Source organism: Mus pahari, chromosome 7 (genome assembly GCF_900095145.1).
Source record: "Mus pahari chromosome 7, PAHARI_EIJ_v1.1, whole genome shotgun sequence".
NCBI lineage: Eukaryota > Metazoa > Chordata > Mammalia > Rodentia > Muridae > Mus > Mus pahari.
In genome coordinates, this window is record NC_034596.1 from 48,467,878 (window position 1) to 48,495,371 (window position 27,494).

General features: G+C 38.4%; 1 protein-coding gene across 1 annotated transcript in view; it reads left to right on the forward strand.

The window, feature by feature from the left end:
* The window catches only part of Scfd1 (sec1 family domain containing 1), a 65,247-nt gene that overhangs the window by 11,119 nt on the left and 26,634 nt on the right, over positions 1 to 27,494 (forward strand). Inside the window, exons 5-14 of the mRNA XM_021202652.1 lie at positions 451 to 573; positions 2,154 to 2,241; positions 3,790 to 3,879; positions 6,731 to 6,786; positions 7,911 to 7,996; positions 10,218 to 10,317; positions 20,196 to 20,335; positions 21,717 to 21,807; positions 22,637 to 22,710; positions 23,311 to 23,392. Coding sequence (XP_021058311.1) covers positions 451 to 573; positions 2,154 to 2,241; positions 3,790 to 3,879; positions 6,731 to 6,786; positions 7,911 to 7,996; positions 10,218 to 10,317; positions 20,196 to 20,335; positions 21,717 to 21,807; positions 22,637 to 22,710; positions 23,311 to 23,392 — 930 coding nt within the window. The remainder of the gene's footprint in view (positions 1 to 450; positions 574 to 2,153; positions 2,242 to 3,789; positions 3,880 to 6,730; positions 6,787 to 7,910; positions 7,997 to 10,217; positions 10,318 to 20,195; positions 20,336 to 21,716; positions 21,808 to 22,636; positions 22,711 to 23,310; positions 23,393 to 27,494) is intronic.

Sequence of the window (27,494 nt, forward strand, 5' to 3'; positions counted from 1 at the left end):
AAAAAAAAAAAAAAAAAATCATGAGTTGTTAGCATACTTGTTAGTTTTCTTTCTTTTCTGAAACAGGGACTCACAGCCTCTAAATTCTAATCCTTTTGCTACCCAATGCTGGGGTCAAAGGCACGTACAATCAAGTTCAGCATCTTAGAGTTCTTTGTGTGCTAGACACTTATCAGGAATATGATAATATTCTTATGCATTCTGTAGACAGTCAGTTTGTGCTTCTGTTGTCCTATTTAAGAAACACCCCAAGTCCATGGTTTCTTTCATAAGCTTTATGGTTCTGGCTCTGTCATAACTTTGTTCTTATAGAGTACATCTTCGTCATTTATATGCCCTGTCTTTTAACACGTGTCACATACTCCAGAGCCTGGCTTTTAGTTTTAAGAGCTTTTTTCATGGGCATCCATCCTCTTAACAGTAAGAGTTACACATTGATTATATTTCTAGGATCTTCGAAATCAGCTCTATGAATCCTATTATTTAAATTTTATTTCTGCGATTTCAAGAAGTAAACTGGAAGACATTGCAAATGCAGCATTGGCCGCTAGTGCAGTCACACAAGTTGCCAAGGTAAGAGGCACTTGATCAAGAGCATTGCTAATGTAAAACTCAACACTGTCTGAAAGCCTCCAGATGTTTACATCTAACCAAAACAACCTACGGAGTTAGACATCCTCCTTAAAAACATGGCCACTTATTGTTTTTAACTTAAGGAAAATGAGCCAGACTAGAAGAATTTACAACTTGCTGACTTGTGAGACAAATTTAAAGTAGATGTATATTTATTTTGGGCTGGGAGTCATGGGATCCTTGTAGCTCATTTTAGAAATAATTTGAAAGTTTGTTGTACATTATTTGAGATCACATTGACATTGCTTTATCTGCACTATCTGCACTTACTACAGTAAGTCACTGGATCCTCCAAACCTTTTCTTATTTAGGAAAGCATGTCTAAAGAAACCACAGAGTATACTCTAAGGATAAAAATGTACAGCAGACCAGCATCCTAGTGACATCTTAGCCAGTGACACTTCAGCTACAGACACTCAGATAAATCCTGGCTTTACCCTGTGTTGTGTGTGTTTCTAGAATTTTGAGAGGACACCAGTTGTTGTAGGGACTGTATAGACAGGAAAGATGAAGCACGCATTTGCAGATATCCTCACTGCATCTTAGACTTAGATATTGCTACTTATAAGTAGCTTTTCAGGCTTCTTCCTATGTGTTGTCACTTAGAAATTTCCACCAATTTCAAACAAGCATAGGAATTGTTTCAGTCTGTTGAACTAAACTTAGTATTGTTCAGATAGTTTTTTTAGAATACTTTTAAAATTTTACTTATGTGTATGTATGCACACATGTTGGGGTCAGAGGATGGGATCAGAGTCTCCGGGGCTGGAGTTACGAGCAGCTGTGAGCATGTAACACCACTTTGTGTGGGTGCTATAAAACTAAGGCTGGGAAAACAGTTTTCCTCTGGGAAAATAATTTGGCCTCTGATCCACTCCGCTTGTCCAACCCCTGGTAGTGTTATAAAATTTGTACTTATAAATTTACAAATGTCATGGTGCAGAAGCAGCTACTGTGTGGTTGTTAAGAACATGAGGCTACAGAGTAGAGAACTGTAAATTATAGTTTTCCTTAAAGGGGCGTCCATTCCCATCACAGCCACAATTTTACTTCCTGTATCTGTTTCAGTTTTCTTTTCTGAAAATACCACTCTTTTGATTGCCCCAAATTTGTTTTCATTGGTTTAAAAATATTTTCGTTTTTTGTTTTTATTAATCTTAATCTCCTTTTTAAAAAAAGGAGTATTTTTATGTGTCTGTGTGTATGAATGTAGGCCACATGTGTAGCCGCAGTGGAGGCAGAAGAGAGCTAGAATTATTGATGTGTAGTCTATACACATGGGTGTTGGCACTAAACCTGGGGTCTCATGGGCGAACAAGCAAGCCCTCATAACTGCTGAGCTAGTTCTCCAGCTCCTGTTTTTAACTCTCTTTATTTATATAGGTAGGCATCCTGCTACTTGGTATAATTTTTAATTTTTATTTATATTTAATTATAATTTCCCTATTTTTGCATTTGGTGATTCAACCAAACTAAACTTTTACTATAGCTATATTGTAAAATTGTTTGTTTGTTTGTAGGTTTTCGACCAGTATCTCAATTTTATTACTTTGGAAGATGACATGTTTGTATTATGTAATCAAAATAAGGAGCTTGTTTCATATCGTGGTATGTAAAAACATAAATTTTACAATTCATTGTAATATTTGACAAAATAAATACCAATATATCTTAAAGTACACAAAACACCAGCTTCAGATTAAATTATGTCATAGATAAGTAAGACATAATACATTTGGTTTGTAATTCAGTTAAGGACGAGTTCTCTGGCCTGCTTGAAATCCCCAGGACAGCTTGCACAAGTGATGCGCTCATACTAAGACAGTATCTCCATGCAAGACAGTTATCTCTTACCTTGACCTTAAACAAAAGTAACATACTTTACTTCTGTATTTATTTAAGTTCTGGTCCAGATTGCGAGCTTCTGAGAACAGACACATTTTCTTGGCTTCATTGAGATCTCTAATATGCTTTCTTATTGTAATTAGAGAAAAAAATTGTTTAAGAGACTTGGTCTTGTTTTGCAGCCTAAGCTAGCTTCACACTTGGGGTCCTCCTGCCTCAGCCTTCCAAAGGCTTTCAGATATCAACCCCACCATCCTGGGCTCAGCTGAGGCTTTCTATGTCAGTTGTTATTCACAAAAGGCTATTTACAGTTTGCTGATTTTTCAGACTAATTAGCACCTAATCTTGTGTTTGAAACCTAGCTTCCCATAAGCCTTTACACGTAGGAATTTTAATTATAAATCTAAGCATCTTTAATTTTTTCCTCGGCCGATTATATTGCCCCAGCTAGTCTCTGTCAGTTCTGCTCATCCAGCTGAGTGAGAACACTTCACTGTTAAGTTCCATCAGGCATTACCATTGCAGTTATAAATTTAGTTCAGTCTTTTTCTTTTAAAAGCGATTCAGCCAGTCCAGGCAAATTTATAAGCCTATTAAACAAAACTGCTAAGTGTTAAGTAATTTAAAAACTAACTAAGCTTGTAACAAGTATGAAGTTCCTTAAGCATTCAAATACTTACACAGTAACCCTTGGGGTAAAATTTGCATTCCTGTTGTTTTACTTCTACCTTTTTATGGATTGATGACGTATTTACCCAATAAAGTAACCACACTCTGGTCTCAGTCAAATGGAGGTCATCTGAGACAAGGAAACTTGCTGTCACCAGTCGTGTTGGCATTCCTGATGAACAGTTTGCAGCTGCTAAGGTCCCTTCCTGTTCATAGACGTGGAACTGGAGTTTAGACCCAAGGACAATAGTTGTGAAGAGATTTACTCATGCCAGATGATTGACAGAGTGACCCAGAGTTCATGTTCATCAGGGTTTTCATCTGGCCTGACTAGATGACAGTCAGTAGTGACACCTCAATGACAGCATATTTCCTGGGATTTGGTACTGCCTGGTGAAATTATTGTTTTTATCTTCTCTGTTTGGACACACCTAAGGAAATTAGGTATTTTGATATGTCCAGTTAGTTTATGCTTTCCTCATATGTTGATCATGTTATATATTGGTTTTATAATTCAGCTTAGCATCTATATATTGTGTATATATATATATATATATATATATATATATATATATATATATATATATGCAAGCTTAATAAAGATGTAAATTTTGATGGCTTACTTTTTCCTCTTCCTCTTAGCCATTAATAGGCCAGATATTACAGACACAGAGATGGAAACTGTTATGGATACTATTGTGGACAGCCTCTTCTGCTTTTTTGTTACATTAGGTAAGCTTTTAAATCTACCTGTTCCTTCAAAGAAACTAATTACTTAACAACTCATTTTGACATGTTACACACTCTCATTTTTATTTTTTTAAAGACAGAGTCTTACTGGCTGGCCTTGAACTCATAGAGATGAGCTTGCCTCTGCCTCCCAAGTGCTAAAGATATGTGCTATGATATCTGGCTACAATATTGTTTTAACCTGTCTGAATATAGAGAGGTTCTCTAAAGTTGTGATAAAGCATGCATTCTGTAATATTAAAATAAAATAATTGTAGTAACAACATACAGCTGTTCCATGTGAGATAGCATTCAGATTTGTTTTGTCCTTTTAGGGGAGTTCTCATGAGCTCCCAAGTGCTGAGGTGACAGATGCACATCGCCATACCCAGCTAGGCAGACCTTTTGAGTTAACTAACACCTTAGATAACGGGGAATTTCGGCTCCTTAATGTAGTGTTGAAGTGGTTTGTCGATGGTTCCAGCCTGTTGTTGACTATTTTCTAGCTGTCTTTAGTTTCTGCCATAAAAGCTTTCAAACATACTTCTGAGTAGAAAGGTCTGTGCATAGTAGTTTTTAAGGCAAATGCAAGTGCTTCCAGAAAACACTGAACTTAACATAAAAGGGTAACCTGCATCATCTCTTCAAGTTTAACATTTCACTGAATTATTTATAGTTATTTGGTTATATTGAACTTACTGTCTTATATATGGTTTTATACTTTAGTCATAGATCTTTACAGAAAAGTGATTGCAATTTAGATTTTATACATACCTAAAACCTCACAGATTAATAACCTCTATTAATAAATACTAATAACCTCTTTTACAAGTGGAAATAAAAGAGAAACCATTTGAACCATATATGGGGCTTAGATATATGATGAAAATTCTTACAAATTCTTGGGTTTCTCCCTTTTAAGATTTATTTATTCATTTTATGCATACGAGTACACTGTAGCTGTACAGATGGTTGTGAGCCTTCATGTGGTTGTTAAGAATTGAATTTTAGGACCTCTGCTCACTCCGGTCAACCTAGATCACTTGATTGGCCCTGCTTGTTTCCATCATCCTGCTCCCCAAGTCCCTGCTCTCTCTGGCCTAAAGATTTATTTATTATTATATATAAGTACACTGTAGCTGTCTTCTGACACACCAGAAGAGGGCGTCAGATCTAATACGAGTGGTTGTGAGCCACCATGTGGTTGCTGGGATTTGAACTCAGGACCTTCGGAAGAGCAGTCAGTGCTCTTACCTGCTGAGCCATCTCGCCGGCCCCTGGTTCCTCCCTTTTAGAGATTCCTTCCCCAATTTTCCATCTTAGCCCCAAACTTGGATCTTTGGTTTCTAACCCAGTAGGTCCTCTTCTTTTCTGTCTGTTGTTTCTCTGTAGCCAGGTGTCTCCATTTTGTCAAGAGTCTTACCTCCATCCAGTTTTTGCCTGTGTTCTCACCACTCTCCAGTGGACTCGGGGTTGGTTGGCTGATGGGCTGACCCGGGGCTGTGCTGGATGAGCACTGGTGCAGTGCTGCCTCTTCAGCCTCTGTGTCTGCTGTCCTCATGCTGAGAGTGCTGCAGCTGGATAACCTGCAGTCACAGACACGTGCTACCCTCTGTCTGCCGCCCTATGCTCTCCTGCCTTTTACCTGTCCTTATGCCTATGGCGTGCATGAGAGTTGTCACTGTCACTAGCAGAAGCCATAGTCTTAGTAATAGTAGTAACTGCATTTTAACAGTAGATTAGAACAGAGATGTACAAAAGTCATATCCAGTGTTTTCCTTACATATACTACAGCAATAGGTAGAAAGCAGTCTGATGATGTCATTGGTTTGTTGTTGTTGTTGTTGTTGTTGTGGTTGGGTTTCAGAGACAGGGTCTTCTGTGTAGCTGAGCTCATCTTAAATGTCTATCATCCCACCTGCTTCTGGCTGGGTGTGTAGTCGTCTGCCCAGGCGGCTGTCTGAGTCTGTGTATTTTCCCTTTGCTGTTTTTGGTTGGGGATGATTCTTTTGAGGTACAGGATCTCATACATAGTGTAGCCTGGCTGGTCTTGAACGCTTTGAGTTTATCTCAACTTTCCCAAGGGCTGGGATTATAGATGTGTGCTCCATGCCTAGAATTTATACATTGCAGGTATCATTTGAACTTTTTATAACAAGCATACATAACGTAGGCCATCAGAAGAAGGCTTTAAAAAATTAATAGTATTGTACATTTTCCCTTGAAAGTAAGTGTGCCTTCCTCTGGAAAAGCAAGTGCTGGGTTGCGGCATGGACACGGTTGTTCATTATTAGCACACTTCACGTTTTCCTGTCTGAGGCTTCAGCCTTTGATAAATCATTTACTGCATAATAAAAAAGATATTAGGAGGTTCAGTGAGTTGAGGTGATTGTGGAAAGACATTTAGGATTGCATCACATCAGTGAGGACTGTGCTTGCTGGTACCGTTTAAGTTGGGATTACAAAAGGATTACAGTTATTTACTGTTAAATTATGTTTTAAAGTAGTTGCAAACTGTTGTAGTCCTAAGCTCTTTTTATTCTTTCATTTTGAACCAAATAAAGTAAATGCTGTGACTAGAGGGTAAAGTTATCCTTTGAACTACTTGAGGAAGTCCGAATGCTGATCTAGTCCATCCCCTGAAAATATTAGTCCCATGATCAGCTCCATGTAAAAAGATTCCTCTTCTGGCTGTTTATTGCTTAAGGAGAGGTTATTTTCTGAACCCTTGTTTTCATTCTTGAGATGTTTAAGTCCTTTTGTGTCTAGCATGAAATCTATTCATCTTGACATTTGCTAAAGTATACATTTTAGCTAAGAGCTGTGGTCATTGCTAACACTTATTGTTAAATAGGTGCTGTTCCCATCATCCGATGCTCAAGAGGAACGGCAGCAGAAATGGTGGCAGTGGTGAGTTTTGCCTCTGAGTACAAACACTGCTATATGAGTTGCTTTCTCATAAGGGCGTCAGATGTTTCTTCAAGGACTGGCTACTCAGGTTGTATGTGAAATATCAATGCCAGAGACTTGGTTACTCTGGGATTACTGCCAAGTTAGAAGGCCGTCTTTGTGAATGTCTCTGCAGTAGAGTAAAATTGTCCGTCCATGTGCTTGTCTCAGTCTTCCCTGCACCTGTGGCATGCACTTTTACATATTTCACACTTACCTTCCCCCAAATTATTCCACATTCTTCTTTTTATTAGCAAGTGTTTATTAACAACATGCATTTTTAATGTTCATGTTGAATTGAAGAGAATCTTCTTTAAAGGTTAAAAAGGGGGGACCAGGCAATGGTGGTGCACGCCTTTAATCCCAGTACTTGGGAGGCAGAGGCATGCGGATTTCTGAGAGTTCGAGGCCATCCTGGTCTACAAAGTGAGTTCCAGGACAGCCAGGGCTATACAGAGAAACCCTGTTTCAAAAAAAACAAAAAAATATTAAAAGGGGGATTAGGCAAACCAAAGAATTGCTTTTATAAAAAGTGTCCATGTGCAGAAAGACAGTGTAATTAATTCACTGGTGTGTAGACTCAGCTGCCCGAGTGAGCCCTGGTGGAGACTGGCGTCCTCCTAATGCCCCACCTCTGACCTGAGCTTGCTGTACCCTGCCCATCCAGATGAGCCTTCTTTTTTTTTTTTGGTTTTTCGAGACAGGGTTTCTCTGTATAGTCCTGGCTATCCTGGACCAGGCTGGCCTCGAACTCAGAAATCCACCTGCCTCTGCCTCCCGAGTGCTGGGATTAAAGGCGTGCGCCACCACTCCTAGCCAGATGAGCCTTCTTTATTTCAGTCATGCTTAAGAGAAGCTTGGTCATACTGCAAAGTGTTCATGGCTGATACCGGGGTTGAAACACGTTTGTAAAGTTGATTTTCTTAACTACAAGTTACAATGGTATTGAAATAATTAAAACCCTAAAATATTTAGGTTTTAGAATTACCACTTTGTAAAGAAAGTCCAGACAACTAAGATACATTGAGTTACCTACATAATGTCATAAGAAAGTATTAATAGTTCATCTAAAATTTGATTTTCAGAAACTAGATAAAAAACTTCGGGAAAATCTAAGAGATGCAAGAAACAGCCTTTTTACCGGTGATCCACTTGGAACTGGCCAGTTCAGGTATTTATTTGCCTCTTGAGTACAAACATGAGTTAATGTAATTGAAAATAAGAGTTTTTGTTTTGCTTTCCTTGTATGATAAAAATACTTTTATCGTAAGAGAACTATTTCTACTTTTAGATCTGACATTAGAATCAAGGTTTTGACTTAAAGTGAAGCATAGATAGATACCATATAGAAATTATCTTCTTTTGGTAGAACTGTCTCTATATGTTTCTGTCTATACAATGCTTTTCATTTGCATGGCTTTCAAGGTTCAAAGCAATTTCTTTTGAGCTATCAGTAATCTTTTTGGTGATAAATGGGAATGCATTGTTCCCATTTTCACATTGAGATACTAATAACTTGGAAGTATTTCTATCATTTAGCATAAGCAAATAATGCAAAGATACTGACTGCTCAATTTCTGTCAAGTAGGAATATTAAAAAAAACATGAATAGTAGAGTGCATTTTGTTTTTGTTTTCTTTTGTTTTTCTTTCTTTTTGTTTTGTAACCCTGGCTGTCCTAGAACTCGCTCTGTAGACCAGGCTGGCATTGAGATTTGCCTGCCTCTGCTTGTCACGTGGTGGGATTAAAAGCGAGTGCCACTACCACCTGGCCTGAATTTTGACTCTTAACAGAAGTAAAAACTAGTGACATAAAGAAATAAACTCACTGAAATGTCTAAGAATTATCAAGAGGAGAGAGTTTTGTAAAGTGACTTCTTACCTACAGTTTTGATTAATTAGTAAAGCCCGTGGGGACAGAAATTATGTATAGAAATAACATTTACTTATTCATATACTCTAACTTTGAGGGCTTCTTAACTATGAACTGCTCCTGTCTGTGGAGCTCTTGATGGATTTGTGTTTAGTTATTTGGCCTTACCAACTCTCACATCATCATATGCCCTCCTCTGCTTTCATCAATATTATTTCTCATTAAGCGGAAACCTTGGTTCTCCCTGATTGGTTTCCAGACCTGACCTGATAATCTCCTTCTTACCGTGCTGAATTGCGTATCCTAGGAACCAATAAAGGGGCGCTATTTTATTTAGTTGGATAACCTTTAAAATTTTGATTTCATCATAATAATATAACATTTTATCATAATTTATTGAATGCTTTTCAAGTTATTTTAATTAGCAATTTGTTGGTTAGGTGTTAAATATGTTTAAATACAACCATAGACTAGTGGTTATCAACCATCTCGATTCTGTTGCCCACAGACATGCGGTGTTTAATAGTCTTAGCCAGGTGTATGCTTCTTGAATCTGGTGGTGTGTATGGTAGCACATCTAGAAGCATCTTGTAATGCTAAACTTACCATGCACAGGACAAACCATAATGAACAAATTACGTAGCCTCAGATGTTAGCAGTGCCGCCCGCCGCTAAGAAACACTGCCATAAGCCATCTTCCTCCCTCTCCACATACTCTGGGATAATAAAACTGCAGTCATGGTGATGCTATCACTGACATTCAGCCTTGAGTCAGTGACCTCTGCCTGTGGGGTAAAGAGGTGCTAATGTGGTCCTTGCACAGGAGAAGACCTGTAGGGCTAACGTGACCAGGTCGAGGAGACTCGTGAAAGTGACATGCACTGTACAACAGGATGCCTCTAGGGGACATCATTAGCACTTGGTAACACCTGGCAGGCAGACTCTGTGCCTCCGAGTTGCTCTTGACCTAAATTGGGATGATGGAATCAAATAGTTCATGAACTGGCATATCCCCTGTCCACGAAGTGAGGGGTTACTGCTGTGGCAAGTGTCTTCATTTTTCATATCCTAAGGGGATGGAGTTTTTTAATGCCTTTCTTACAAAGCTCCTTTCTTGAATTTGTGTTTATATTTGTAGGAAAAAATGTAATTTTAGAGTATGGAACTATCAAACATTTGGATAAATTTTATGTGATTCTACTGTTTTCCTCAAACAGGCAATACCTGTTCCTTTTTTGTTTTTTCAAAAAATCTGAACTTTATATCAGAGGAGCAATTTCTTTGACTATAAAAATTATTCTGTAAATGTATTTCTGTAGATCTCTTCCTTTAAGAAATTCTTTTGAAACTTAAAATCTAGTATTAAGTATTCATTCACGATCATAACTGACTGTAGTAGAAATGTTGTTATACAGCTTTAATATCAACTGTTCATATCAAAATACACTGGACAGTACTAGAAAGGTTTGAATATGTACATTGCTGTCACATTTATATAATGTTTTGACATACATTTGCAGCTTCCAAAGGCCTTTGTTAGTCCTTGTCGACAGAAACATTGATCTGGCAACGCCTTTACACCATACATGGACATACCAAGCGCTGGTACATGATGTGCTGGTAAGAGAGTAAATATAGCACTTCTTATTGAACTGTGATAAATTTAGTAGTTACCTTAATTTTAAACTAACAGTGTGGCTATAGGCCCAAAGTCAAGAGGAATAAAACTGAAAAATATGGATAAAATAATAGCGATATAGGTGCTTGAGAAGTCTGTGAATTTATTTATTTATTTTTAAAGATTTATTTATTATATGTAAGTACACTGTAGTTGTCTTCAGACACACCAGAAGAGGGCGTCAGATTTCGTTACAGATGGTTGTGAGCCACCATGTGGTTGCTGGGATTTGAACTTGGGACCTCTGGAAGAGCAGTCAGTGCTCTTAACCGCTGAGCCATCTCTCCAGCCCCAAGTCTGTGAATTTATGATCTTTAAATAATGGATAATTAGTGGCTTTATTGGCAGTTATGGGAAGGAAGCAATGAAGGAAATAAGCAGCCACATTTTTTTTATGATAAATAAGTAAAATTTAAAAATTGAAATCATTTCCCTTAGAGAGCAAAACTCATTTCTTCCTTTTCTCCAGGTTTCAGATAAACTTCATTTAATTGTAAAAAGGGACAGTATTTTCATGTTATCTAATGTTTTCTGAAGCAATTTTAATTACGTGCTTAAGAATGTGTATGTCTATGTTCATATTCACCAGCTACATGTTTATTTTGTAATGTATAAAAATAAAGCACAGCCCCAACCTTCAAAGGCAATGAGAAGAAAACATATGCTAAAATCATTTCTTTAAAAACACTAGTAACATCACAGTAGTCTCCACTTTATAGACAGAAAAACCGAGAAGCAAGAGAATTTTCTAAGCATAGTGGCTCATTTTCGTAATCCCAATACTCTGGAAGCTGTAGCTAGAAGATAACCCTGAGGTTCTCTTAGCTCAGGTGAGACCCTGCCTGAGAGAGAGTTCAAAGAATCTGAATTCAGAACGTTGACTCTGAAACAAGCATTCTAGTTGACCGACTTCCAGGACTATAACATATCATCATAAAGATATATAATGTCATATGAAAAGGAAATAGGCATACAGCAGATAATTATTTAACAGTGCATCTTTTTAAAGGTGAGATATTCTAAAGCACTTATTTAAGTAAATCACATTTAGGGCTGCTGGAAGAAACTGTTAATTCTACTACATACATAGAATCCTATTCTATGACTCTAAGAAGAATGTCAAGGAAATAAGAGTGAAAATCCTTTCAGTACAGAAGCAAAAGGAACCAAAGAGAGCCCCAGGAATAAGCATGAAAGCAGAACTGTAGAATGAATGAATGGATTGTAGAATGAATGAATGGACTGTAGAATGAATGAATGGCTAGTTTGAACCTAGGCTTTAGCAGCACTAAAAAGACACAAGTACTGCTGTCTCCCTGAAGCTGCTTTCTAGGGAGAAGAGACAGGCAATAAAACAAAGGAAACGAAGCCTTCAGAAGGTAAAAAAGTACTCTAGCGTAAAATGCTAATGACCAGGACTGCAATTTTAAAACCAGACAGACCTCACTTGTAAAATGCAGCCAACCGGGGACAGAATACTCTAGCTAGAAAGGTTCGGGTGGGTTTGAAGAATGGAGGGTAGCACACTAGCCACAGTGAGGTAGCATGGGAGTCAGGGAGAAGGAAGCGAGGTTACATAGGGTATGGGAAGCAATATAGTACAGTACATGGCTCATGTCACGTGTCAAAACAGATTGAAATGAGTTTAAGGTAGAATGCGAAGAAAAACGCTTCCTTTTTTCCCTGCCTAGAGAGTTGGGAAAGGAGAGTGATTGCTGGAAGGATATGTGAGGTCCAGAAAAATGATTACCACATTTTTGTGAACCAAGAAAATATTTAATGATGCAGGAGATAAGACTGCCCAGCAGGGAGCAACAGTGAGTCATACAGACTGTAGCATTAATACTTGGACTATTCTTTGTTTTGTGGGCCTCATGGACATTCTAAGATAATTTGTCAACATTCCTGACCTTGATCAATCCTCAAAGCTTCTTTCCACCACACCAAATGTACCCTGGGGAAAAGAGGTAGAATAGGGTAATATTTTTGCCTCTGATGGAGAGCAGTTATTAGTTACTGCCTAGTGAAGTGAGCTTCAACACTGGAGTCAGTTTAAGGAGGAGTGGGGTAAGCCGGTTTGGAGATAGCAAAAAGAAGACAGTCCCAGGTCCAGAGCTGTGTGAAGGTAAAAGAAAATTATCTCATGCTGAAAGAGGTAGCCCTTTGGAGTTCAGTTAGAGAACAAAACCACAGATGTTTTTAGAGAGAAACTCTAAATGGCTTTTCTCCGTGACTGAGTTTCAGAGTTGGTTTTTTTTTTTTTTTTTTTTTGGTTTTTCGAGACAGGGTTTCTCTGTATAGCCCTGTCTGTCCTGTAACTCACTCTGCAGACCAGGCTGGCCTCGAACTCAGAAATCCACCTGCCTCTGCCTCCCGAGTGCTGGGAATAAAGGCGTGCGCCACCACGCCCGACTATTCATAGATTTTTAACAGCGGGATTTTCAGACCTGAGTTCAAATGGGGGATGAGATATGGTGACCGGGAGAAACATACAGAATGGGCATGTTGAGCATCTTAGTGGCCTCTAGTCATGCTTTATCAGTAGCCCTCCAGCTGTGCTGAGGGACGCAGGGATCTAAGGGTCTGAGTAAAAGCATGCCATTTAGGGATCATATCTCCTGTCTGTGGTGGTGTGGGAGCTATCTAGAGCACTGAGATATCTTGAGGTCCCTCCCTCCCTCCCTCCCTCCGTCCCTCCCTCCCTCCCTTCCTTCCTTCCTTCCTTCCTTCCTTCCTTCCTTCCTTCCTTCCTTCCTTCCTTCCTCTCTTTTTTTCTTTCTTTTTGAGACAGTTTTTCTGTGTAGTTCTGGCTATCAACTCAAAGATACCTCTGCTTAAAGGCATGTGCCACCACTGGGCTAGGATCCTTTCTAATTGCTACATTTAAAGCATTATTGGGCTCCTTGACTCTCTTAGATAGACATTGAAATATAAAATCCTGTACATTTGGGAAGGAAGACATAGAAAATCTTGTATGTATAGGAAGGAAGACATATATGTACATAATTTCAACAGAAAAGATTAATGCTGAGTCCTGGTCAGAAGGCAGGAACATAGAACTGACCAAGGCTCACACTGGTCTCTTGCGATGAAATCAGAGTGAGGAGTGGAAGTTTTCATGCTGCTCAGTAGACTCACTCATCGCCCACTCTGTCAAGTTAGAACACACTCTGTGTCGTTATTTAATTAGTAAAAGCTTAGGACAAAGCAAAGACGGTGACTCCCAAAGTCACTTTAGAGCTAGAGGCAGAGAGAAGTGAGCGGAGGCTGTTATTTTTCCTTTTACTCACCTTCATATGATAGTTTGCAGCCTCACAGAGGTTGCTTATAATAAACCACATGAGGGATGGTGACCGTCTTCTGCTAGTTTTAATGCAGTTTTTAAATTTTTATTTGTTGTTGAGTTTTTTGAGACAGGTTCTCACATCATAGCCGAGGCTGATCTGGGACTCGCCTCACTGCCCTCCTGCCCTTGCTGCAGATTATAACTGCCATTATTTCTTTTTTAAGCTCAAGGATGGTTTTATTTAAAAAGAAACCCTCTGGGGATAGTGGCTATAAAGCTTGACAGTGTGCAGAGGAGAGCTGACGAGAGGAGGAGAGCCCCGCCATGAGCATTAAGCTGCCATGCCCCAGCCATGATGGGAGTCCAGGGACCAGGACAGGCAGAAAAAGGAAGAAAAGTCACAGCAGAGAAAGATAAGGGAGACCCTACAGAACCTAACAGAGCTTTAGGGACCCTTACTTACTGACTTTTTTTTTAGCTACTTACTTTGGAATTTTCAGTTTTCCAAAGTCTTCATAATTAATACCCTTTGTCTCCACAAGATGGAGTAAAACGTCTACTTTGGTAACAAGGTTGACATTTGATTTTTTTTTTTTAATATCACTTATGTTGGCCTGAAACATCCAAACCATTGATAATTATTTCTATATTAGATCTTGGAAACAACTATGATAATTGAGATAGCTTTTCCATATGTCAAAATGGTTTTTAAATTTAAATGGAAAATATACTCCTCAGACAAAAAAACTTTGCAATATCCTTCTCTGTTTTTGAGACTATAAGAACCAATAAATGATTAGACAGTGAGGGGCTTTCGGTGTGCCTCAGCCTTGGGTGAGCAGATGTGGCTGTCCACCAAGCGAGAGCGCTTGCCCTTGGTCAGCAGTGCGCAGGCTTCAGCTTCGCAGCTTTCCTTGCTGAGCTCTGTCCTCCGAACCTCACAGTCTCCTGTTTGGCTTTTACACTCCAGTGCTGACGGTAACTCCTGTGCTGGGTCCCTTCTCATCCTAATTGCTAAGTGACCGTTTTCTATCCCTCTTTTGAGACCTGGTCTTCCTGTGTAGCCCTGCTAGGGAACTCACAGCAGTCCTCCTGCCTCAGCCTCCAAAGTGCTGGAATTCCAGGCTTGAGTCGTCATGCTTATCTCATTGCATCCTTTGTGGTTGTTTTCTGGGTTCATTTCCTTTTCCCACTGTCATTGTTGACTAGAGTTTTGTTGTTGTAAAGCAGTACTTTATAATCAGTGTATTATCATCTGCCAATGTAAATTGGGATTTTTTTTTCTAGTAGTCACACTAAAAAGATAAAAAGGAGAAGATGAAATTTATTTTAATAATATTTAATAATCTAATGTGAATTTTAGCTCATCACGATCAATTTATAACAATATTTTATATTCTTCCTTTATAAATGTGATTATATTAATTCAGAGTATTTTAATAATTAGATCCATAGCATAGATTCTATCCAGTTCACAGATCCTAGGGTTATGAAGAATTCTCTAAATAAAAGTGAGCAAGCTTTCTAGAAACATTGATGACAGAGGATTCCTTGGGTTCTGAACTGAAATAAAATAGATCATGCTTACCAGTCTAATCAACATTCACATCTTAGCTGGATTAAAAACCTCTTCATTCCTGTGATATTTGTGCTCCTTGCTCCGTCTGTATGATCAGGGGAGCTCTGTTCATGTTCACACAGATTCAGGGTGATGAAACCATCTCAGTCCATACACTCATCTCACTATGGCACATTTCAAATAAAAACAGAATCAAAATATAGGGTTGTGGGTCAGTGATAGAGAGTGGCTGCACTTCCTAGTACCACAATCCTTTATGGTGCCCATAGCAGTCATCCAGCTTCCCCAATTAAGGCTTTCTGCCTAAGATCCTTCCGCCTGTCGTAGAAGCAGCCTGTGGACACTCTGCCTGAGATCTCTCATAGCTGCTTGGCTTTTCTCCCTCCAAGCATGACAAACTCTCTCCCTCCTCCCTCCTCCCTCCTCCCTCCTCCCTCCTCCTTCCTCCCCCCTCCCTCTCCCTTTCCATCTCCTCCTTGCCTGCAGGGTCCTGAAAGGCCTGCCTATTCCTTCTGCTTAGTGATTGGCCTGTGGCATCTTTACTGATAAAGAACCAATTAGGGAATAGGACCTTAGTATCAGGACCACCCCTACATGCCACTTTGTGGGCTCTTACCAAGCTCAGTACATAGCATTCTTCTTGAGATAGAAGATTGCCTAATATTTGTGCATAATTGAGTTCTCAGAAATAGAGTGCAGTGCCTTAGCACTTTCCTGGCTGTTGTTAAAGGCGTTGTCTCCCCAGGTCACAGAGCTTACCTGCAGCTGCCACTGGGGTATCCACAACTGTACAAATGGGCAGACTGCCTTTTGCTTAGAACAAAACTAAAGTTTTAGTGTCTAAAACTTAGCTTCGTTGGATTTAGTTTTGGGAAAGACCTTTGAAGATCTTGTTTTTTAAGATAGTGCTTTAATATTTCAGAAAATCAGTGGAAGCTATTGTAGATGTTGCCATTTGACTGAAAACCTGATATGTTTGCCTATTGATTCATTTTATGGAAGTCATCTCTTCTCTTTTCACTGCCTTCGGGAAAAATAATGAAGAAACTTAGTCTTTTTTTTTTTTTTTTTTTTTTTTTTGAGACAGGGTTTCTCGGTATATCCCTGGCTGTCCTGGAACTTACTCTGTAGATCAGGCTGGCCTCGAACTCAGAAATCTACCTGCCTCTGCCTCCCAAGTGCTGGGATTAAAGGCGCGTGCCTCCACGGCTCGGCAAAACTTAGTCTTTATTTAACTAATAAATTTATCTGAAAGAAATAATTGATTTTCAGGAGAGTCATTTGCCAACTCTGGATGCACATTATCGCACTTTTTCCTATTGCCTTTCTCATGGATGGTACTGCAGACCCCACACTACTTAACTCTCAGATGAGCTTCGCTCTAGACGAGTTGGGTTCCGGGCCATGCATTTCTTCTGTCCTGAATGGGCAAGGCCAGGATAGGAGCAGACCCTTGAGAGACTAGAGGACTCGTAGGTGGCACCTTGCGCCCGTCTTGTGTTGTGTCTCCTTCCATCATTACCCAGCAGCTTGTGTTTTCACTTCCTGTGTGTATTTCTTTATCATTGGTTACTGTAAGGATCATTTAGTGGGAGCTACTGTCGTCAGTATGAAAACTTTGGTTATTGACTTTTGGCTCCTAAGTACATATTCAATAAATAGCTGTTCAGTGATTACCATAACAGCATTTGAAATTAAAAAGGTTGTAAATTCTTGCCCAAATGAGAATTATTTATATTCTGCTTTGCTTTGTCACATATGAATATACATACATCTTAGCTCAGACTAAGTAGGTGTCACCTGCTTTTCCAAGTAATGGTGTTCACTCACATTAGCTGTCTTTGGCTGTCCAGGTGGATTTGCCTTAGCTTGTGGGAGGTGAACAAGACTGCTGAAGGCAGTGGTCTTAGCACTTCCCTGTGGGCTTTATTTATATCTGTCCATCCTTTCCGTCTGTCGGTGGCAACAGTGTAACTTCTGTTGTGTTATAAACCATTTGTGTTGTTTTTTATTGGTGTCCAAGTGTTGTTTCTTGTATATGATTGAGCTGAGCACAAATTGTTCTAGCTTCCCAGCTTTTGAGATCAGAATTAACTTTTTTATTTGCCTTGCTATTATATAAACAGTGGGAATGTTCTTTCTGCTATTCTGTTATTTCCCAGAACTCTTGGCATCTTTCATTCCTTGATCATTTTGTGTTTTGAGTACTCTCATCAATTCAGTAATAATATGCTCGCCTACTTTTAGAACAGCAGTTTCCTAACAAGTGACTTGTATTTGAATGAGCTGTGCCATCACCGTGGAAATGGTACTTCACTAGAAATCTGTTAGTAAAGCTTAGTGGTTTAAGATTTATTTATTATTATATCTAAGTACACTGACACCAGAAGAGGGGGTCAGATCTCATTGCAGATGGTTGTGAGCCACCATGTGGTTGCTGGCATTTGAACTCAGGACCTTCAGAAGAGCAGTTGGTGCTCTTACCCGCTGAGCCACCTCTCCAGCCCAGTTGTGCTATTTTTTATTTTACTCCCATATGGATGGCTTTTGTGCAAAGTGAAGATTAGATATTAAAATGGGATACTGAGAAGGAGCTAAACGAGTCACTAGTACACTTGGACTGGGATGCAGAGATTTTAGAAATACATTAGAGGTTAAATATAAGTGTAATTTTTTTTGAGACAGGGTTTCTATATATAGCCCTAGCTATTCTAGAACTCATAGACTAGGCTATCCTTGTGCTCAAAGAAATCCTGAGTGCTAGGATTAAAGGCATGTGCCACCACACTTGGCCAACAGTTTATTCTTCTTTGTCACACCGGACATTTGTTGTCACTCTCACTAGCCTTTATCTATACTAAAGAATTTGTTTCTGACTAGCCGTGCTGTGTGGTAAAGTTAGCACAATACTTGTATAAGGCCTCTAAAGAATTAGAATCTCATACTGTTTCTGTCACTCTCTATAGTTTCTATAGTCTATAGTTTGCTCGTTTCTTCTTTGAAGTGCAAGTTGTATTAATTTTTCTAACTGTTACGATAGAGATAGCTAATGGATGCAGTCCTAAGAATAACCCCTTCTCCACACAAGCAAGCTCTTGTATGGTGATGGACTTCACGTAGGCTGCTTCATTCATTCTGTGATTGATTTGAGAGAAAATAGACATGTTTCTCTAGTCTAGCAGTTTAGGCATCTGTATATTTTACACTTTTTTTTTTAATATTAGAAAGGAAATGATGCTTCAATAAACTGTGGTAAAAGATCAGTATATAAAAGTGAGAAAGTATGTTCTTAAGGATTCTAAGTCAACAATATTGACCTTGCATTTATCTAGAATGACTAAATTATGCTAGGTCTACTTAATTTGCTCAAACCTAGAAAAACCATTAATACCTGTCTTAGGGCTTTACTGCTGTGAACAGATACAATGGCCAAAGCAACTTTTAAAAGGACATTTAATTGGGGCTGGCTTACAGGTTCAGAGGTTCAGTCATCATCATCAAGGTAAGATCATGGCAGCGTCCAAACAGGCATGGTGCAGGCAAAGCTGAGAGTTCAACATCTTCATCTGAAGGCTGCTAGTAAAAGACTGGCATCCAGGAAACTAGGATGAGGGTCTTATAGCCCACACCCACAGTGACACACCTACTCCAACAGGGCCACACCTTCTAATCATGCCACTCCCTGCTCTATGCAGAACCAGATGATTGCATCATAGTTACACCTGATAATCTCTCTTTTCTTGGTCAACATTCTGTTTATTACCATCAAGCAGTCATGTTTTTTCTTATTCCCTCATCCCATCCAGACCAAGGGAAGGATTTATTTGACTCGTGGTTTGAGGGGATAAGATAAAGAGTACTTTTAGGCAGTAAGGGTGACAGGACCAGCTCCTGTCAGGACATTTGCTTGCTGCATCATGTCAGCATTTAGGAAACAGAAGGAACTGGATCTGTGAACCCAGGTAGACCCACTTCCTTCAGCATCTTATCCTTATCCCCGAGATGGTTTGCACCACTAGCTGGGGAGCAAGCATTCAGGCATGCGAACATGTGGGGGACGTTTTACATCAAACCATGTTTTATCTCTTAACTTTTTTTAAAAAAAGACTTATTTATTATTATATCTAAGTACACTGTAGCTGTCTTCAGATGCACCAGAAGAGGGTGTCATATCTCATTACAGATGGTTGTGAGCCACCATGTGGTTGCTGGGATTTGAACTCAGGACCTTCGGAAGAGCAGTCGGTGCTCTTATTCACTGAGCCATCTCTCCAGCCCTTATCTCTTAACTCTTAACAACTAACTCACTCTTGTTGAACGAAGTTGATCCTAAAGGGTGGAAGAAACCACAGGCATAGTGTAAAAAAAGGGAAAAAAGAATAGAAGAGGTTTATTTTATTTTTACCTGTTCTTTATATTTGAATTTTGAGAAAGAAAACAAAACGAAACAAAGCAGTTAAATTAAGCCTCAGCTAATTAGCCAAGCAGAGATGGATAGGCACTGCTAGTCTGACCCACGCTTAGAATTTATGTGAACAGAGATGCTGTTATCTTGTGTTTTAACCTTTTAAAAATAGTCATAACTATTGAAAACATAACCATCATAAAAACATAAAGAGGAGGGGATGCTCTGAAATGTGTTAGTAAATGATAAAGAGAATACAAAGTGTGCACTTGCGATATAATAAAACTGTTGTCTATAAATAAAAGTACTTTTCTAGGAGAAACTATGATTTTTCTGTGTGTGTATATTTGAAATTTTAATTACTTTCATTAAAATTCAGCACAATGAGAGCACATTTATGAATAGTGGTGGTTGGAAGGGCACGTGTTCAGCGTTAGTCGGTAATGTGTTTGGAAATACTAGAAAGGGCAGCCACACTATTTTCCTTGTCTAGGAAACATGGCTCCTAAACTGAGAAAACAGTTATTTAAACAAGTTTACTGTTCCCTAGGATTTCCACTTAAACAGAGTAAATTTGGAAGAATCTACAGGAGTGGAAAATTCTCCAGCTGGTGCTAGACCAAAGAGGAAAAACAAGAAGTCTTACGACTTAACTCCAGTTGATAAATTTTGGCAGAAACATAAAGGAAGGTAAATGAGAAAATATCAATAATTAAAAGGTTTATCCTTGAAACAGGGCTGAAGTTCCACCTGACTTAAGACACAACACAGGTCATTGAGTGACCCAACAGGGACAGCGCTAATTAACACAGATGGATGAGTGTCAGGGTTGCTCCATTTCTTCCTGACTCCTTTAGCATCTTCTCTTCAGAAGCTCAACCTGCAGGTTGCACAATCTTTCTCACCTCTGGTGCCAGTTCCATGGCCCTGTCTTTCATTTGGTGTTTGATAGAAAAACTTTGGGGTCATATTTTTCCCTTTTTTGCATGTTGTCCCTAATACAAACCCCATGCTTTATATCTTGGGAGCAGAACCTAAGTCTGAAGACCGGAGATTAATTCAGTCATCAGAAACAATGAGTGAGAAGATTGATTACAGGGTTTTGCCACATGATGTTGCAGACCAGTGTGGACATCCTGTTGCTATGTCTTTTTACTTGATGGGCTCAGTAACTGTTGTAAAAGTTATCTAGTTGTCATTTCGTCCAGAGAAGTCATTCCAAAGAAAAGGGTATTTTTTTTTTTTTTGGAAGCATCTTAAATGTGTGTCTATAAAGATACAGGTCTGTCTGTGTCCATGGGTCCATCTGGGTGCTTTAGGACCTCATCCTTCATCGTATTTAAAGAGAAATAGAAGATAGGAGTTTAACATGATGGGGGGGGTGATATTTATTTTTATATTTAGAAAGTAAAAAAAGAAAAGAAAGGCATGTGTCTGTAACAGATTTGACTTCTCAACAAGAGTTGTTAATGTCCTTTTCTAACTATGGTAGCTTGAGATAGTATTAAAATATTTTAAATAATATTCTTTACTTTGGAATTCAATGTGTACATTTCCTTCTATAATAGTGGTATACATGGAATAATATGTCATCAGTGAGGCAATAAGAGATGGTAGAAATGTTCTTCTTACCATTAAGGATACTAAGAGTACTGAATTAATACTGAGCAATTTAAAAACTGTTGTCATTATAGTTAAATGGTCCCTCTGACATCTGCTAATTTTGGTAATATTTAGCTAATGCTTACTAGATTTGACTTATTTGTATTCCTTTGATTTTCAGTCATGTAAGTAAATAAAAATATTTTTGTTTAAACAGTATATAGCTGAAAAATGTAATCTCATTAATGAAAAGGCTTTTAGCTATAAAATTTATTCATATTTATGATTATGATACATATTTTAAATGAGTTTTATTTGTTTGCTGTTTTATATCCATGTTTACATAAAATATATTCAAAGCTATACATGTTTTTAAGATAATAATCTTATATATGTTTCAAAATACACACATAAAACATGAATCTTTTACTATCATGCTCATAGTTAATCTTGTGCAATTTTGTTTCAGTCCATTCCCAGAAGTTGCAGAATCAGTCCAACAAGAACTAGAGTCTTACAGAGCACAAGAAGATGAGGTCAAACGACTGAAGAGCATCATGGTAAGACTCTGTTTGCACCCTGAGAGTGAAGGTATAGGAAGGACATCTGCAGAGGTTTAAAGATTTATGTCTTTATTATATGTAAGTAGCTGTCTTCAGACACTCCAGAAGAGGGAGTCAGATCTTGTTATGGATGGTTATGAGCCACCATGTGGTTGCTGGGATTTGAACTCCGGACCTTCGGAAGAGCAGTCGGGTGCTCTTACCCACTGAGCCATCTCACCAGCCCCCTCTGCAGAGGTTTAACAAAAATGTTTACTTCCTTAAGACCATTTATTACTTAATAACAACAAAATTATCAACTTACTTAATGTTCTTTGTTTTTAAGGAACTGTCTCACACTGTAGCGTAGGCTAGCCTCAGATTCCTGGCAGTCCTGCCTAAGCCATCACACCCAGCTTAGGTTTTTTTCTTATTTGTTTGTTTTAAATCTAAATATTAAGAAACTGTGTTTTAAGGAATGGGATGTGGTTTGAAATAATACAAGTAATATGATTATTTATATGGATGTGTGCCCCGAGATGGCTTGTTGTTCTGTACTGTGGTCAGATTTCAGCTTTAAGACTGAGTCCTGTGTCACCTGTGGCAAATGTCAGGGCATTTCTTGTTTGACAGTGCCAGCTGACCCTTTACTTACTCTCCTGATAGACTGGTAGCTCCTAGAACCTTTCTGTAGTTGTCAAAATGTGTGTGCTTACCCCCTAAAGGATACTGTTTATGCTTGGTGACCCAACTTATTATTGCTCATCAGTAATCTTTGGAATGTGTTGACTTTTCTGCCTGAGCCTGACAATTTTAAAGTTTTAAGAGCCTTTTCATCCCTTCACAGGGACTAGAAGGAGAGGACGAAGGTGCCATCAGCATGCTTTCTGATAACACTGCTAAGCTCACATCAGCTGTCAGGTAAGCAGATACTATGTTCCTTTGCAGTCTTAAAAATCTGTAATAATCTTAACAATAGGGAACAGTAGATAATAGCAAATGTACCTCTGAGTTTGAAGAATTGAATGCTTTGAACACATTTAGGCTGATTTCTGTTCTCAGATACAGCAGGGTAGCTACCTCTGTGAATAGTTTCAAATTTTCAATTCAAGTAATTTTACTAGGAAAATAGTATTACTGATAAAGTAGGGCCAGTCATCATTAATTTTGCTATTGCTATTAATTCAGTTGAAGCAGGTTTTCAGTACTTTTAGAACTATAGATAAAAGCATGTATCCAATAATCTTATTTTATTCTAAACATTTATAAACAGAATATGAAACTATAGAAGTAATGTGTTATCTCTAGACTATTGTAAGATAACCACTCACCTGTATTAAAGTGATGTGTGTGCTGAGTTCAAGCCTAGAGATTGAGTTCAGTTGGCAAGTTAATTTGTCACTTTGATTCAGTGGTCTGAGTCCCCTCATGAAGCACCAGACAGGAGTTTTATTAGAGTCTGTATTACTTTCTTTAAAATTTGTGCTTAATTTATTTATTTATTTTTTTTGTAACTTGTAGTTCTTTGCCAGAACTCCTTGAAAAAAAAAGACTTATTGATCTCCATACAAATGTTGCCACTGCTGTTTTAGAACACATAAAGGTAAATGTAACTTTTTCCACACAAATGCACTGATGTCTGTTCATTATTTCACTGAGCACCTCTTAACATTCTTAAGGTGTGATTACAGAGAGCAGCAGAGCACAGAAGGACCACGTTGCTGCTTAGCGTTGGGATGTGCTGTTGTCTGTCTGCACTGTCTCAGTACTGTCTCTACATTTACTGTGCTCATCCCGTTAACACACAGCCGTGTATCCAGCTATGGAAAGTGCAGATTAATTTAATTCCATTTAGTTTTGTGTGTTGGTTTTTGTGTTTTGAGGTGGTTTTGCACTGTAGCTCAGGCCTTCAAACTCAATGTCCTCCTGCCTCAGCCTTATTAAATCCTTTTCTGTTGTACTTATGATTATTATTTTTCTCTCTGTTCTTGTTATCTTTGACCAAAGTTCAGTAGTTATACAGCAGCGGGTTTTAACCAGAATATAATCAGTTGCCAGTGTAGTTTTAGATTTTTCAAATAGTCGCATTAAAAAGGCAAAAGCAGTTAGTAAAATGTATTTTAGTCATATATTGTTCATAATCCTTATATTAAAATATTAGTATTTCAATATACAATCTGTCTAAAACATAAAATACCCTCTTTTATAGATGAGATCTGATAAATCATTTTATATTTAGAGTCATATTACATCTCAATTCATAACAGCCTCAAACTCTTTGTCTTCCCAGCTTCACCTCCCAACCCTGAGATTATGCACCACAGTGCCCAGTGTAGAAATTCTGTCTCAAATACACACTAATTACATCACTCATTTGTGTAATTGTCGTAAAATTTTTGGGTTTAGATGACTATTAACTTAAAAGCACCTTTGTTCCTTTCATGTGACAGTGATTTTTTGAAGCAAATTTATTGGAGCTTACAAGTATTGTGTTCATAGTTCTTTTTCTTACTTTCTTGCTTAATGAATCCTTCAGCATTTGGTGTTACTAGTTCTTGAGCCATCCAAGGTTAAACCCAATGGCCAAACGGCGGGACTTGAAAACTTGCTTTCCACTCTGTACAACCATTCGAATCACTCTGAAGGAGAAGTGTATATGCTGCTTACCAAAGATGCAGAAAGTACATTGATTTTTGTTTTGTTCTTTGAGAAGGGACTTAGACATTTTATTTGTTGATGATTTAAAAAGCCCAAACACTAGAAAAGAATCCATAGATAATAGACATTATGCAGTGTGATATTTCAGCCTGCATAGTTCCTGTTAAGCTGATACCTTGATATTATTGATACAATTTTTTTTCACATTCTCACACATATAAAAAGTAATTGTTCAGTCTGTCAGTGATTCTGTTAGTGTCTCCACGTTTTGTGTTGCATCTCTGTTAAATGGCAAAACATCCGTTCCACCCATTTATGTGAGGTCATTGTCTACTGAAGAGATAACATATTAACACCAGGTAAGATGCTGTTATTTTCTTATGTAGGAGAAAGGAGGCCTTTCTTACAATGCTAAGATAAGACTGTAAATTCAATACAGAAAGTAAAAAGTTAACTGCCCTAAACTAGTAAAATATAGATCCTGGTATATATGTAATATAGTGTGATTATGTAGTTAAAACTCTGTGATCTGTTTAACAAACATTTTTGACTATTCATTTTTCTGGTTTTGTTTGTTTTGGGGGTGTTTTGCAGGCCACCATGTGAAAGTAGACAGTTTAAAATCTTGAGGCTGAAGAGATGACCCAGTTAAGAGCACTTGTTGCCCTGGTAGGAGTTCCCAGCACCCAACATGGTGTAGGTCACAAACTTCCAAGGTGTCTGATGCCTTCCTCTGGCCTCTGAGGGCACACAAGTGATGCACAGACACATATGCCAGCAAAACACCCATACACAAAATAAAAATAAATATTAAAACAATTTTAGGAAGTTTAACAGTTGTTTATAGTCCTGTGAATGCTTTGAGATTTAACATTATTATCTGGTTTTCTTTGGCTTATAGATATTGTTTCATTATTGAAAATTTGTTAATTCTCATATTTTCTGACTTCTCTTAACTGTAAAAATCAGAAAAATGCAAGTTCCACTCATGCTACTGAACGAGGTTGCATGGCCCCAGGATGCTAATCGTTATGCCTATAGAAAAGTTGGATTCATTTTATACAAAAGGATGCATTTTACAAATGTATCCTTCCACCACAAGGGAATCCTCAGAAGGTCGCAAGTCAGCTATCCTGGTGAAAGCAGCCATTAACAAAAAGAGAACTGAGGACCAACACTGGAGATTGTCCTCTGACCCCCATGCACCCATGGCACATCCACACAACTGCACTGTCAAGGGCGCACGCGCACGCACACACACACACACACACACACACACACAGACACACACCTAAAAACTCAAAATAGTTTCTAAGTATTTATAGTTTGCATATGTCTAAATTTTCTGGCCATCAATATTTTTTAAGTAAAGGGTGATGTAATTGGATAAAATTCCTATCAGAAAAGTTTTCTAAACCTTTTCGGAAAAATATTACTTTATGTCACATTATAAAGATACTAACTAGTTGGCCAGCATGGTAGTTGCATGCCTTTAATCTCAGCACTAGAGAGGCAGAGACAGGTGGATTTCAGAGAGCTTGAAGCCAGCCTTGTCTACATAACCATTCTAGGCCAGCCAAAACTACATGTACATAGTGAAATTCTGTGTGTATGTTTGTTGTATGCATGTAATTAATATATGTGTGTGTATACATACATATTGCTGACATTGTGTCTTAATCCAGAGTAAATTATGTAATATAAGAATACAGTATTTATGGGCTGGAAGGATGGCTCAGCAGTTAAGAGCACTGACTGCTCTTCCAGAGGTCCTGAGTTCAAATCCCAGCAACCACATGGTGGCTCTGTTTCTGAAGCTACAATGTATTCATAAGCATAAAATAAATCTCTTTTTAAAAATACAGTATTTAATGTTATTCACATTTATGGATTTCATGTGGCTGTTTTGTGAGGCAGTTTTAGTAGCCAAGGATATGACATTAAAATATAATTTAATGAGAGCAGTTCCATTAAGGTAGTGTGGTCTAGGTTTATAGCCTTCTAGTTATTCTTAACCTAAGGTTTATAGCCTTCTAGTTATTCTTAACCTAAGGATTTGGAGTAACTAAGGTAGAAAGATTACCTGTTCTTTCAGCAATAATAACAAGTTTTCATGGGGCTGTTAACAGAAGTTAGGTAACGGAAGTTGAAGGTGCACATTCTTATTTCGGCTTGCCTTCTCTTGTTTGAGAGAACAGTGCACATGTTTACAAATAAGAGGGTCAGTTAGTAACCATAGAAACTGAAAATCCTTACCAGAAATCTCACCTTAACGATATCCTGCCCCGTGTCTGAGAAAAGTGAAGTCACAAAGAAAGGATTAATTTAATTCAGTGAGCTGGAAAATATGGAAAACAAAATGAATACTTTTAGGAGCAGTGCAAAGAGACAGGGGAGTGGCAGGCCTTCCCTGTGTATGCGTGTCTCTATTGTTTTTATTCACTTTTGTATTGTGCACAAACATTACATTTATGTATATGCATGTGTCACAGTGCACATGTGGAGGTTAGAAGACTGTTGTCAGAAATCAGATGTCCTACTGTGTGAGTTCCAGGAATCAAACAGTCCCCAGGCTTGATAGCAAGGGCCTTTACCTAGTGGGCCATCTTGCTAGTCCCATTTTTAGTTTTACTCTGTGAGTACGTCATGGCTGTAAAACTGTGGCCTTGTGCTCCACCGTACAGGGTGAGATGGAGAGATTGTTGCTGGCTTCCTGTTGCTCGTACAGGAAATCCATTCTTTGGTCGATTTACTTCTCATATTCTATTCTGTTGTGCCCTGGCATGCTCCAACTGAAAGCAGCTGACCCTGTCCCCAAATCACTTCAAACTTAGTTCAGAAACAAAATACAAAGACATGAAAATAAGGTGTGTTGCTTGTTGGAAAGAGTCTAGAAATAACATGACTTGGGTAACTTCTGTCTGGTTAAGTGAAATGTGTGGATCCACACGCCACAAAAGTAAGCACAGCGTGACAACCTGGTCCCCTTTCAGTCTGCTGGCCGCTCAGATCATTCTGATGTGACCAAAGTAGTAAACTGGAGCTGG